General features: G+C 37.0%; 1 protein-coding gene across 1 annotated transcript in view; it reads left to right on the top strand.

Annotated features, from left to right (window-relative positions):
* Positions 1-12,034, top strand: part of OTOG (otogelin) — a 108,226-nt gene that overhangs the window by 17,813 nt on the left and 78,379 nt on the right. Inside the window, exons 11-14 of the mRNA XM_010563840.1 lie at positions 576-622; positions 1,496-1,641; positions 9,136-9,268; positions 10,231-10,408. Of these exons, the coding sequence (XP_010562142.1) occupies positions 576-622; positions 1,496-1,641; positions 9,136-9,268; positions 10,231-10,408 (504 nt within the window). The remainder of the gene's footprint in view (positions 1-575; positions 623-1,495; positions 1,642-9,135; positions 9,269-10,230; positions 10,409-12,034) is intronic.

Consider the following 12,034-nt stretch of genomic DNA (forward strand, 5'->3'; position numbering starts at 1 on the left):
AAGGAATCTAGAATTCAAAATCTTAACAGGAGAATTACTTTGTCTCCTGTTTGTGTTGTCTCACTTGGACACAGAGCCTAATGTCATTATGACACTAAGCTGCTGTTTTGGGAATTTCTAAGTCAATTTTATAAAAGAAAAGTTTGTAGGAAGAGATAATGCTTTTTATTGGATCAACTTAATTGAAGAAAACCAGTGAGCTTGCAGATGTGGAACTTCTTCACAACAGTTCTATTTTTTTAAAGTAATAAGATTCAAATTGTTTGTGTTTATTCTTCTCAATTTTAGTCATCCTTAACTTTTTATAATCGTTATCAAGGAGCTAAAAAGAAAGAAGAATGTTACTGGATGCGTGGATGAAATTTCACCTGAGCATATCCTCGTGACAAGTTCTTGCTACAGCTTCCAGGCATTCTAGTGACTCTCATAGCTCTGTTGCACCCTTTTGTGAGACTTGAGACACTTGGTGCTCATTTCGTAGAGAAGGAATCCAGGAAGAACAACTGAGGGACAGCCATATATACTTCACAAAAAAAAAAAAAAAAAAGTATGAAATCTTTTTGTTTTTATTTCAGCACTTGCACTGGAGGAAAGTGGATTTGTACAAATCTTACGTGTCCAGGTATATGAAAGTCTTGAATACTTAATAACTGAAATTTTGCTTGGAGTAAAATATTACTGTTAGATCTTAATGTGATATTTTACTATATACTTTGTATTTTTATTTCTATCTAAATATAAATCCATCTACACACACAGTAGATTAAATATTAAAATGGTCTGAACAGCAGGCGTCTGCCTTTCAGCTTAGTGCAGTAATGTGTCTCCCTGTACATCACCATAATGTCTTTGGTAGATGACACCACCTGGTCATTCTTGTCATTCAACTAAATGTTTCTCTGCAGTCTTCACTTGACAGACTTATGGCAAGATTACTCCCCCCCATCTCAGTATTGCTGGTTAGTGATGTAGTATCTAGGTACTGTACAAATATCAGTTAATTATTTTCACAGTATGTCTGTGGAATGAGGGGTGTTATTCTCACTTCACAGATAGGCAGCTCAACTATAGAGATTAAGGCCAAAAGGATTTTGCATGTTAAAGGTACCCATGGCCTCAAGGTTCTTAAAGCTGCCAATAGATTCAAGCGCTGGTCTCAGAGTTACCAGTTAACTGTGGAAGTGCTTAATGTTTCTGCAAATCAGTTTTTGGAGCCACAGATCAAATACCCAGAATGTAAGGATCACACATATTATTGCCTCCTTTTGGGGGAAGAATTGTTTGGGTATCCTGACCTGGCATTAGGTAAGAACTCCATAACAAAAGCAAGGGTAAGGTTCAGTTCCTAACAGAGTTCCTAGTACCTGGTTATAATATAAATACAATTTTATAAACTACAGCATGTATCGGAGTGTATGAATTCTACAGCAGTAATAACTGTTGGGAGTACACTGACTTTTCTACATACTTAAATATGTTATTTGTTGTTTGTCAGCTGAATGCTCGGTTTCGGGAGACATTCATTTCATGACCTTTGATGGGCGCAAATACACTTTCCAAGCTACCTGCCAATATATTCTAGCAAAAAGCCGTACATCTGGGGTGTTTACCATATCCTTGCAAAATGTTCCTTGTGGACAGGTAAGGCTTAGAACTTTCTTGTGATATCCTGAAGGGTTTATTAATTGGGGAGGGGAAGTATTAAAAAAAAAAAAGGCACCTGCAATTGAATATATTTAAATTAATCAGTAACAACAACTTTCTTTAACGATGAAATAGTTGTTCAGCAACAGTGCAGAGGAGGACTGTACAGAAATTGTCATGTTTGCTTGTGGTAAATAGGAAAGATTATGCTAGCGTTCTGATTCAGTGTTCACTGAGTTCATTCAATAGCATGTGGTGGTTCATGCAACAAACCCTGGATGATGACTTGTTTTCTTGAGCTTTCTAAGTCCATCTTTGTGGATTTGCAGCCAGCCGAAAAGAAGCCTACTGTTTATTACTGCTTGAAGGAAGAATGACTTTTTTGTGCCTTGAATATAGATTTCTCTTTCAGCTTTGTTGTTGCATCTTGAAATTCACTTTTACTTACATCAATATGAAAAACTTTGGATAGCTTTTGGGACAGCTCTTTTGGATATGGTTATATGTATGCATCTGTGTTGTTAAGTTGTCTAATTTATTTCAACCAAACATGCATGTGCATATATGTAGCTGATACTAAGGGTGCTCCTACTTTATATTTGAAAGTTTATGATACTGGACACAGAAGTCACTAAATACTTAATCTGCTTTATGTCCAAGACCCATTCTCTTTCCTTTGTTGTTGTGTACATGGATTTCTGAGCATGTATTATCATGTTGTATGTGTGAGGTATAGAACACCGGTAAGATTTTCACTACAGCATTTCATTCTTACTACAGTCTTGATAGGTCTTGTAATTTTGAGGAAGTTAAGGCAAGTTAGAATAGACCTTAGGCATATATAGGTGGTGTGAGAAGTGTAGTTGACTGAGTTGAGCTGTCTTCTGCAGTTGGGCTTTTCTCACTGACTTTGCCCTTATGTGCATATGTAGAACTCAGAATTTGGCCCACATTTGTATTAGGGTCACAATGCTCCTGTGGATGCCTACTTATTAAGCTGCTGGACTTGCTGTAGGAGCAAGATGTTAAACTTTATATCTTGGTCAGATTTATGTTCTGGCTCCAATGGTCTTGTGTAACAATTTTTACCTAGGAGCAACTGTACAGATGTTTGAAGTGTATATAGACTTAAACTTGACTCTTTGCTGTATTTCTAGACCATATACAGTATGTTATATTTTAGTTCTTAGCATGATGAGCTTCGATATTGCTGCAGTTACATACTTCACATAAAATCAGGTTTAGCACCATTACTTTTTACTTCTCTGGAGGTAACTACTTACACTTAATTCTACTAGTTTTCCTTTGTGTTCTAAATAAATGTGTGATTCTCTAAGTCCTTTTAAACTAATGATTGCATTCATTGTTCTCTGGAGCTTATATTGTTTGTGCGTTTGAGATATCCCTGAGAATAAAAATGGTCATATTAGTTGTCATGCCACACTTTCTAAAGACATATTTCAGTAAAGTCTTTCTGTCCTTGTGCATTAAAACCTACTTCTCTATGTGACAGAAAAGACCTTTAAGCAGAAGAAAGTCATATTAAAGTGGCATTGACAAGTTTATTACAATAGAAACTATTTATTTGCAATCCAGGTAAGAGATGGGAGACTGAGCACATGGAGTCCCCTTCTCATCTCAGTGATAAAAGTTGAGAGGCAAGAAAAATAGCTTCACTAGATAGAAATGAAATATATTTTCCAAGTGGATGATTTGCAAGGAAATGTCCTACTATCTCTTCTATGGTTCCTAGGAGAAGTGCACCAGGACATCAGGTGAAGTTATGTGACAGGGCGTGGAAGTTACCAGTGTTGAACAAGTGGATTCTTGTGTTGTGAATATGACTGCTTTGCTATGCTCTTAATAGCCTCGAGCTCCTTGAGGTAGAAGAGTTACAGTGGGGGCTGTGAAATGAGTTCTTGGCAAGAACATGCATGTTAAAAAAACTTCTAGGCTTTTACTTCTGTGTGCATTGTTGTTTGGCTTGGGAAGAATCTGGTGATCCAGCCAGTTATTTCCTGTTGATAGGAAGATTGAGACTGTTTCAAGATGCAATATATCTGATCGTTGCTACAATTCCCAACTTCAAGTGCACATTTCACTTAGCTTATTCTGATTTCATTGAGTTTAGCTGGCTTCATTCTGTGCTAACCTTGGGATCCCGAGTCATCGACTAAGTTCATATCATCATCTAGAAGAAAAAAAAAAAAATAGAATAGCTGAGAAACAGAAGATAAATGTAGGCATTCAACATAGGCATAAGTCTGTTCAGTCAACATAATATTCTCAGAACTTCGCAGAGTCAAAGAAGCTTGAGGAAGGTGGTTGTATATTGAGGCGGTGTCCTGTACTATATGGTTAAAGATAAGCAAAGGGGATCCCCAAAAAACCACTGTAGGCAGCTTTTTTATCAAATAAAAGTTGAGGCATGATTGACTTTTTGTGGAAGCCCACAGTGAGATACCTTTCAGCCTGACCTGTTGAAAAGCCCGTCAATGGACAACAGAGGTCTGGAGTAAATATCTGCTATGGCAATGTGCAGAATATGTATTGTGGGTCTCATTCCCTTTTGTGTTATGGAACACTTATCTCTGCAAAAGACAGAAATGTGCCTTTCTGTTTAGTTGTTGTGGTGATACTTTTGTTGGGGGAAGTGATAGTTGAATTAGTTGGCTTTCTGCAGCACTCTTGAGACTGTGAAGAACCTTGCAGTAATTCTTGTATCTTCACCCTGACTTAGGGACTTTGCTTAATGTGTCTCTGTGTCCAAGTGGTTTGTAGGTGAACAAATAGATTCTCTTGGCTTTTACTACATGCTGGGCTTCATATTTCACCAAGACTTTAGAAAAACTAACCTGATCAGTCCCTAATAGATACAGCCTTTTACAGAGGTTTGAGTGAAGCATTCTGGACATTAACTGGGTGATCAGAGGTTTATGTGGTGTGTTGCAGGGCTCCATGCTGCTAATTTAATTATCAATGTACAAGTGGTGAGAGGGCAGTGAGAACAGTTTGTGTACTATTAATGAAAGAATGTGGGGCTTCAGTGCAGCTATTCAACTGTCTTAACTATCAGCTAGCTGGTACCACTTGGTAGAAGTGCTGCTTTACAGTTCCCTAGGCACCATCCATTAGCTTGTTCCCGTTTATAAAAATTAATGAATTGAAATGGGAAGCTAAAAGATTTGTAGTGCAGTATCTCATATTTCCTGATGGTTTGAGATTTTATGTGCTTTTTTAAAAAAAAACCAACTTATCAGTCCCATCTCATTCAAGTAGATTAAAAAATGTAGAAAGAAAATACTTAGGGAGATTTTTAGCTCTCTGAATCACAAAGAATCCAGTCATCTAGAGCCTTAGAGTTGGTGACATAAACAGTCATCAGACAACAAGTTATTTCAAAATGATGTGAAACTTTGTTTAAGCACTTTTTGGAAGGAGAATCAGTCAAGTGATCAGCACAGCTTAACCTTATCTGAGTTTCAGTGACAACCTCACTGGCTTTGTAGTTTGTATAATGAGAAGGTCTTCTGAACATAGAAATCTTTTTTAAGTGTTTAGTGAGAGAAATGGCCATTCCTGTGAAAACACCTGCTGAAAGTTGGCAGGGATAGTGCTGTGAAAGAAACAGTTCATTGGAACAGAGAATAATTGTCAGGCAGAATTTCTCCTTTAGTTTCAGCATGAAGGAATAATAAAGCTTTTGTCAATATTGTGTAGTAATGTATATACTATGGTGGGTTGTTCTCTTGTCTCTGGTCCCCTATGCTTATTCTTTTATTTTCTTTTATTTTCAGCTTCTTGAAAGGTCGACAAAATTGTCTATATGTAGCCACTGTTGCTGAATGATATGCACAGTGATTCAAAGAAACTAACACAATAGTTTGATTAACTATTAAGTAGGTATTCTTTATTGGCAGCGCTGGATGCATGGGGGATTGCTCCACCTATCATGCACACTGTCGGGTCTAATTGTGCAGGTTAAGTACATGTTCTACATACATATTCACTAGATTTCTGAGAAATGTTATACATATTCATTAGTTTTCCAGGAAACTATTGGCATGTGAAAATGTCCTTTAGGCAGGCACATTGAAGGTCTCTGGTGGTCTTCAGGAGTCCTCTGGTGGTCTTCCATAGTCTTCCTCACTTGTCCGCTATTTGACCCTCCTCAGGTGATTCTGCGCAGTATGGTCTTTTACATGTTTTGATACATCAGTGCTTGTTAGTGCTCTTATTATCTAAGTTTTCATTAGTGGTGTAGAACCATATGGCTAGTTTAAGCTAAATTATCTACAAGGACGAGAACAAAGGCAGGAGTTCTTACCTTTTCCGGCCCTATCTGTTCAAGCAAGGCCTCTACTTGTGCCTTTTCAACAAGATCATAAATTCATCAAACATTTAATTAAGTTTTGTGATCGCTCATGGTTCCTTCTTGCTCATCACTCCCAAGTACCAGTCTCTGACAGGCTTAATCCTTGACAAACACCGGTCCTTGGTACATAAAGTTACAGAGAGACAATCATTAAGCAATAAGCAGTTCTTTCTCTATATCAACAGAAACCTAATTTCTTAGTAAAGAGGCAAGACAGCAAGATAACCTACAAGAGCATGGCTTCACAATGTATATGTCTGTCTTCATTATCAGTCCAAAAGAGCTGGTTGACCTGATGAAATATCTGCAGTTATTTTTATAATTTGCTATTTTCAAGTTTCATTTTATCATTTCAACTGTTGGTGGAAGATCACTCTTGCACTATTATTTAGACATGGAGAAATTCTCAATGTAGTTTGTACACACCACTGTGTGTACTTGTGCATCCATGGTACTTGAAGGACTGACAAATGATCTGCTCTGTGCTAGTTCAGCATCTGTCAAAGCCATGTGCTAGCGTTCAGAGATCCTGACAGCTCTAGTAATTGTTTTCAATGAGTAGGGCAACGTTTGCCCTGTGTTAGGCAAATCCCAGTGAAAGTCAGTGAGAGCTGGATAGAAGTGTAAATCTTTAAACTGAACATCCTAATCTGTTTGCACTGTGAATGGTGCTGTTCACAGTATAATTTTGCTGTTAGTGCAACTATCCAAAGGTAGGGATCTTTTTACTAAATCTTGTTCATTGCCTCTTTCAGCACTGAAGATGCTTAACATTTCAGTATTTCATCATCAGTTATGCCTTCACTCTAGGCAGTGGGACTGAAAGTCCAGCCTCCTGCACCTCTGCTGGATGTTTCTGGACTGCAGCTCAGGCCCAGATCCAATCAATGAGAAATTTCCTCCTAGATTGAGACCTAGATTGCTCTTTGACTAAGTGATTTCAGACATGTTTTTGTATGTTTTGATATATAAGACATTATGAGACATTGAAAATGCATAATTAAGATAAGAGTAAAATGAACAAATAGTGTGCCAAAAGTGGCTGGACCCAATTTTTGTCATTGTTCTTGAATACCTTTTAAACTGTTATGAGGTCATGCAGTGAAGGAGGCTGAGCCCAAGAAACGGCAGTTGGGTGCTTCCCTCTTTCCTCTGTAGGTGGCAGGGAATAGGCAGTCTCTTAACTTTATCGAGCCCCATTAAGCCAATGTAAATAAGCTGATGCCTTAGAAGCTATAGTAAAGAGATTTGAGTATAGCAGGAGTGCCAGAAACTTAATTCCTTCCCAGAGCAAAGAGGAAGTAGAAGGTGGACTGTGATTCTGATGTCTTTCAGCATGTATCAAGGTGAATTACAGGATGCTGACATGGTAAAGTTCAAGTCATCTCTCGATTCACCTCTGTACCTAATTCTCTGAGATAGAACATTCTTTTTAAAAAATTCAGCAGTGATCAAATTCATTCTATTAAGAAAAATCTGGTAATCTTCTGTGACTAATAAGCATGCATTAATGAACATTCTTTCCTTACTGGCTTCAAAAGCCAAAGTACCTGTAGTTTTTCTGAAAGGTGGAAGTCCTGGCCTGGAAACTTTAATAGGAACTGACGAGTGTTAATCATCTGCCTGGCTAGTTGCCATGTTATTTAGTACAGGTGTACTTGTTACTGTGATATGTTGAAAATGTTTGATATGCAATAGGCCTCAGACTTGTGCTGCTTTCTACCTGCGTGATATGGTGACTAGTTGAAGATCACTACAGTAACATAAAACGTGCAGGAATATTAAGTAGTTTGGGACTTCATTTAGGTACCAGCCAGTTTCAGGACTTGCTTTAAGACTTTTCTTAGGCTGTCTTAAAGGCTTTTCTGTCTGGGTGTTTCTTCATGCTGAAGTTTATAAAGTACGGGCCATGTGGGCTTTCATGTCTTGCATTGGAATCATCCATCTTTAAAAGTAATTAAAGTTTAAAAAAATGGCTGAAGGTTTAAAAACAACTTTGTCTATATATCAGCATAGGCCCTAATGAGTTCCTTAGAAACTTGAAAATGATATACCAGAATCATGAATGGAAAAAAAATCCAGCCTAACTAACACAGAACAAGTGTTGTACTATAGTTGACTTCCATTTTGATGAAAACAGTTAACTTGAATTCAATTCTTGATATTTAAGCTGTTGTGAAATTTTCTTGTGTAGGGCATGTAGCTTCTTTATATGGTGAAACTCTAGCACATGAGTCTCAATACTTTTTTTAGGATTTCAGTCAATTAGCTGCTTTTGGTAATGTTGACAATTAAGTTCCACTGTAGAGTGAGGTAAATGAGGTTGATCTAGGATTTCTTTGGATTATGTTTCATCCAGACTGAAATGCAATATTCCCTTTCATGTTTTTTCTATATATTGTTTTGACTTAGAGAACCAAAACAGAAATAAGAATAAGGATTGGTAGTAACAAAATAAGCAAGTCGGGCCAGTTGGATGTCGTGATACTGTATGCTGACACAATGCTGCCTTTCTTTCATCAATATTCATCCAGGGAGCATATGAACATACACCACAACTCCTCTCAGAAACAATGAACTTGAATGCTGTTTTAAATAATGATTCACAGGATGCTTCTATCTTTCATTATTGTTTGTCTTTAAAAGAATTTTATATCTTAAATATGCTTTAAAAGAACCTGGGTATATCAGAACACTTTAAAGTACAAATACTGATTTCTGTGCACTGCTATGTGGACAATGCAGCCTTGCTTGTGAGCATTCACTCAGCCTCAGTGGGTCTTTAATCACGGGGTCTCATGAATTGCAGGTGTCTTTGTACTAGGCTATTTTAAGAATTGTTTAAGTTTCTCTTTCCAAATCCCACTTTTGAGCTGTATTTGCATAACAGATTAGAGTTATATTTAAACACACATGTGAAATCATTCAAAATAACTAAGTTTTCTTACTTAGCTGTAAAGATGTATGTTTTCCAAGGGCACTCTGCTAGCTAACAAGCAAGACAACTGAAAATTTTTAATTCCCCACTAATTATAGCTTTACTCGAACTCTTATTTAACATTCATCCTACTTAAATATTTTATTTTTTTAAAAAATTGTTTTGCTCTTACTTGTAGAACCAGGATGGATCATGTATCCAATCAATCAGCCTTATTCTTAAGCAGGACCCCAAGAGGCAAGTGACTCTGACTCAATCAGGAGATGTTTTGGTCTATGACCAATACAAAATTAACCTGCCTTATGCAGATGGTAAGGAATAATATGCGAGCATTTAACTCCTATCAAGCACTAAAGCAGTATTTTAATGGCATATGTGTATGTTGTGATACTGTCCATATTGCTAACATACTGAAGTTAAGTGGTATATTGTTAATATCAACATTTTTAATTTCTTATGAAATGTTTCACAAATTAGCTGCTGATGGTAGGAGTTATACAGCAACTGTATTGGGCTAGTGTCTATGTTAAGATTGATTATGTTCTGTCTCTAAAGTCCAAATGCCATCCCTCACATTTACCAGTTTGGTTAGTTCTTTTCTAAGGGGAAATTCTTTTCTCTGATTCTTGACTGGATAATTTCTTTTAACTTTTTTGTAAGCAACTCAAGTAAATATAAATAGAAGGAGCCGTCTTTCCCCTTGCAGATAAGCTACAGATTTTCTGGCAAAAATTTTTTTTTGCTTCTTTTTGCTTCGATGAGTTTTTAAATCTCTCCCTCCCTGGAAGATATTAGCAAGTATTCCACATATGAATACGTGACTGTGTTCTGTGAGATTCAGTGTTAGCTTCAGTGAGAGTTTTAGAAGCAAATCATTAGTACATTTGATGTCTGTGGGGCCTTGGCTCTTTGGGAATTTCCCAAAAAAGGCTTTAATACAGGAAGCACATTGCTGGTGTTAGGATCAGGTTGTCTAAAATAAATGGTCTGCAATGTTTGTATCTTTATATTGAACCTTTATGAATATTCCAGTGAACTTTGCATTTTTTAAAAGTGTAGTGATTGTCATAAGTTTCTTGTTTTCTTTAAAGTCTGGATTGGTGTAACCTTGCATGAGAAATCAATGATTAGGGGAAAATAGGGCCTTAATAGGAAAAAAATGTAACTTACATAAAAATAATATACAACACAAACAGTGAAATGACAAGAAACAAAATGCAAACTACAAGCAGGTTTCCTTTGCCTTTCAACAATCTCTGTTTTTACTCACCAGAGTTATTTGAAATACGGAAACTCTCCTCTCTATTTCTTCAAGTGAAGACACACATTGGATTACAGATACTGTATGACAGAGAAGGACTGAGGCTTTATCTTCAAGCTGACGGACGGTGGAAAGATGATACTGTGGGCCTTTGTGGAACCTTCAATGGAAATATGGAGGATGACTTTTTGTATGAATAGCTGCAAGATTTTTATTTGCCAGTATATGAATATCTACAGTTAGAGTGGTAGATGAAGTGTGTACTGAAGCTGAATGGATAGATACCAAGAATAATTTATTTTGAAGTTTTGTGTTAGTGCAATAGGTAGGAGGTTTTAGTTTGCTAACAGAAAATCTGTAACTTCAACTATAGGATATCAAGCCATGTTTTGCTTAAAATATTTTGATATAAAAATACAGTAAAATATATATGACTCATAAGTGCTAGTTTATCTGAAAAGTTTTGTCCAAAATATGGAGTGGCCTATATATAAGGGACTTTCTGCCTTCCTGCAAGCCTCTTTACCTCTCTCCAGCTCTTATTTTCTGCTGCAAGTTCTGATCTGCTCTCTCTGACAGAGCCTCTGTTGTTCAGTGTCTGCAGGCCAGCAACAGGAATTGGCTGTTGCCTGAGCTTCACTTTGTTGTAATGCAGCGAAAGGTGGTTCAAGCTGCCTGAGCACTACAGTCAAGATTGCTGTTTGTCCAGCTGCTTTGCAGCATGTTTCCTACAGATACTGAAGAAAATTGGTTTCCAGGGCATTGAATAGCCTAATGGAAGTAGGAGAAGGAGAACATGAATTTGGAGCATGACAGAATATTTTTTTGACCAAGGGGAAAAAAAAAAGTAGGAGAACATCTTCTCTCAAAAGAGTTGGAATTTTTAAAATTGAAACTAATAGAAAAATGAGAAAGCTTTCCATAATAGTTCCCATTTAAAAACACACATTCTAGTGGATTTTTGAACAATTTTTATCTTAAAGATTAAAAAGCATTATCAGAATATTGTTTATAATGAGACTAGGAAAACATGATACAGGATCTCAAGAGATATTATTTATGTAAAACTACTTGAATTATTTCTCTGTTTGAAGCAAGTAAGTTTTGTAGTGTATTTTTAATGACGATGTTTGGACTTTTTCAATAGTTGATGTTTGTGAATAAAGCCCTTAAACTACATGAACTTACGAATTGTGCCAAGACATGACACCAACCATAACGTGCAAGTGTCTTGACACGTACACAAAACACCTGATCCACACCAGGTTTGGGAGACTTGCCATAGACGGTGGTGTCCTTTGCAATACCTCCACCCCAGCTACTTTGCCAGAAGTAATACTGCTGGTTGTATGCCTAACACAATCTTTTCCGTGGAGTGTCACATCCCATATTTAAATGCACTGTTTTAGTCATTCTCCCTATACAATATTAATATGCCTTGGTTAATTTGATCAAAGTCTTTCTGTCTTTCAGCTTCTGCTGCGCCTCTGCTTACCTGGGCCTCATGGATATCTATCCAATTGCTTTTGGAGTTATATCTCTGAACTCTTGGATTTCTTTTCCTTCTTCTTTCTTGCAGGGACTAGAGAGCCTGGGAAGTCAGCTACCCAGGAACAGACAGGAAATTGTAGGTAGAGGAGAAATAAAAATGGATCAGATATACTTCTGTCTCCTCAATGATGAATGAGAGTGCAGGCTTTCATGACAGTGGTGCTCCCTCCTGTTTTGTGAAAATGGAACTTCATCTGTTTTCATCTGTCCTTCCTTATGGAGTATCTAATGGCTCTAGAGCAGATATTTCTCTTTCTTTTCTGGG

Source organism: Haliaeetus leucocephalus, unplaced genomic scaffold (assembly GCF_000737465.1).
Source record: "Haliaeetus leucocephalus isolate CR32 unplaced genomic scaffold, Haliaeetus_leucocephalus-4.0 Scaffold173, whole genome shotgun sequence".
Taxonomy (NCBI): domain Eukaryota; kingdom Metazoa; phylum Chordata; class Aves; order Accipitriformes; family Accipitridae; genus Haliaeetus; species Haliaeetus leucocephalus.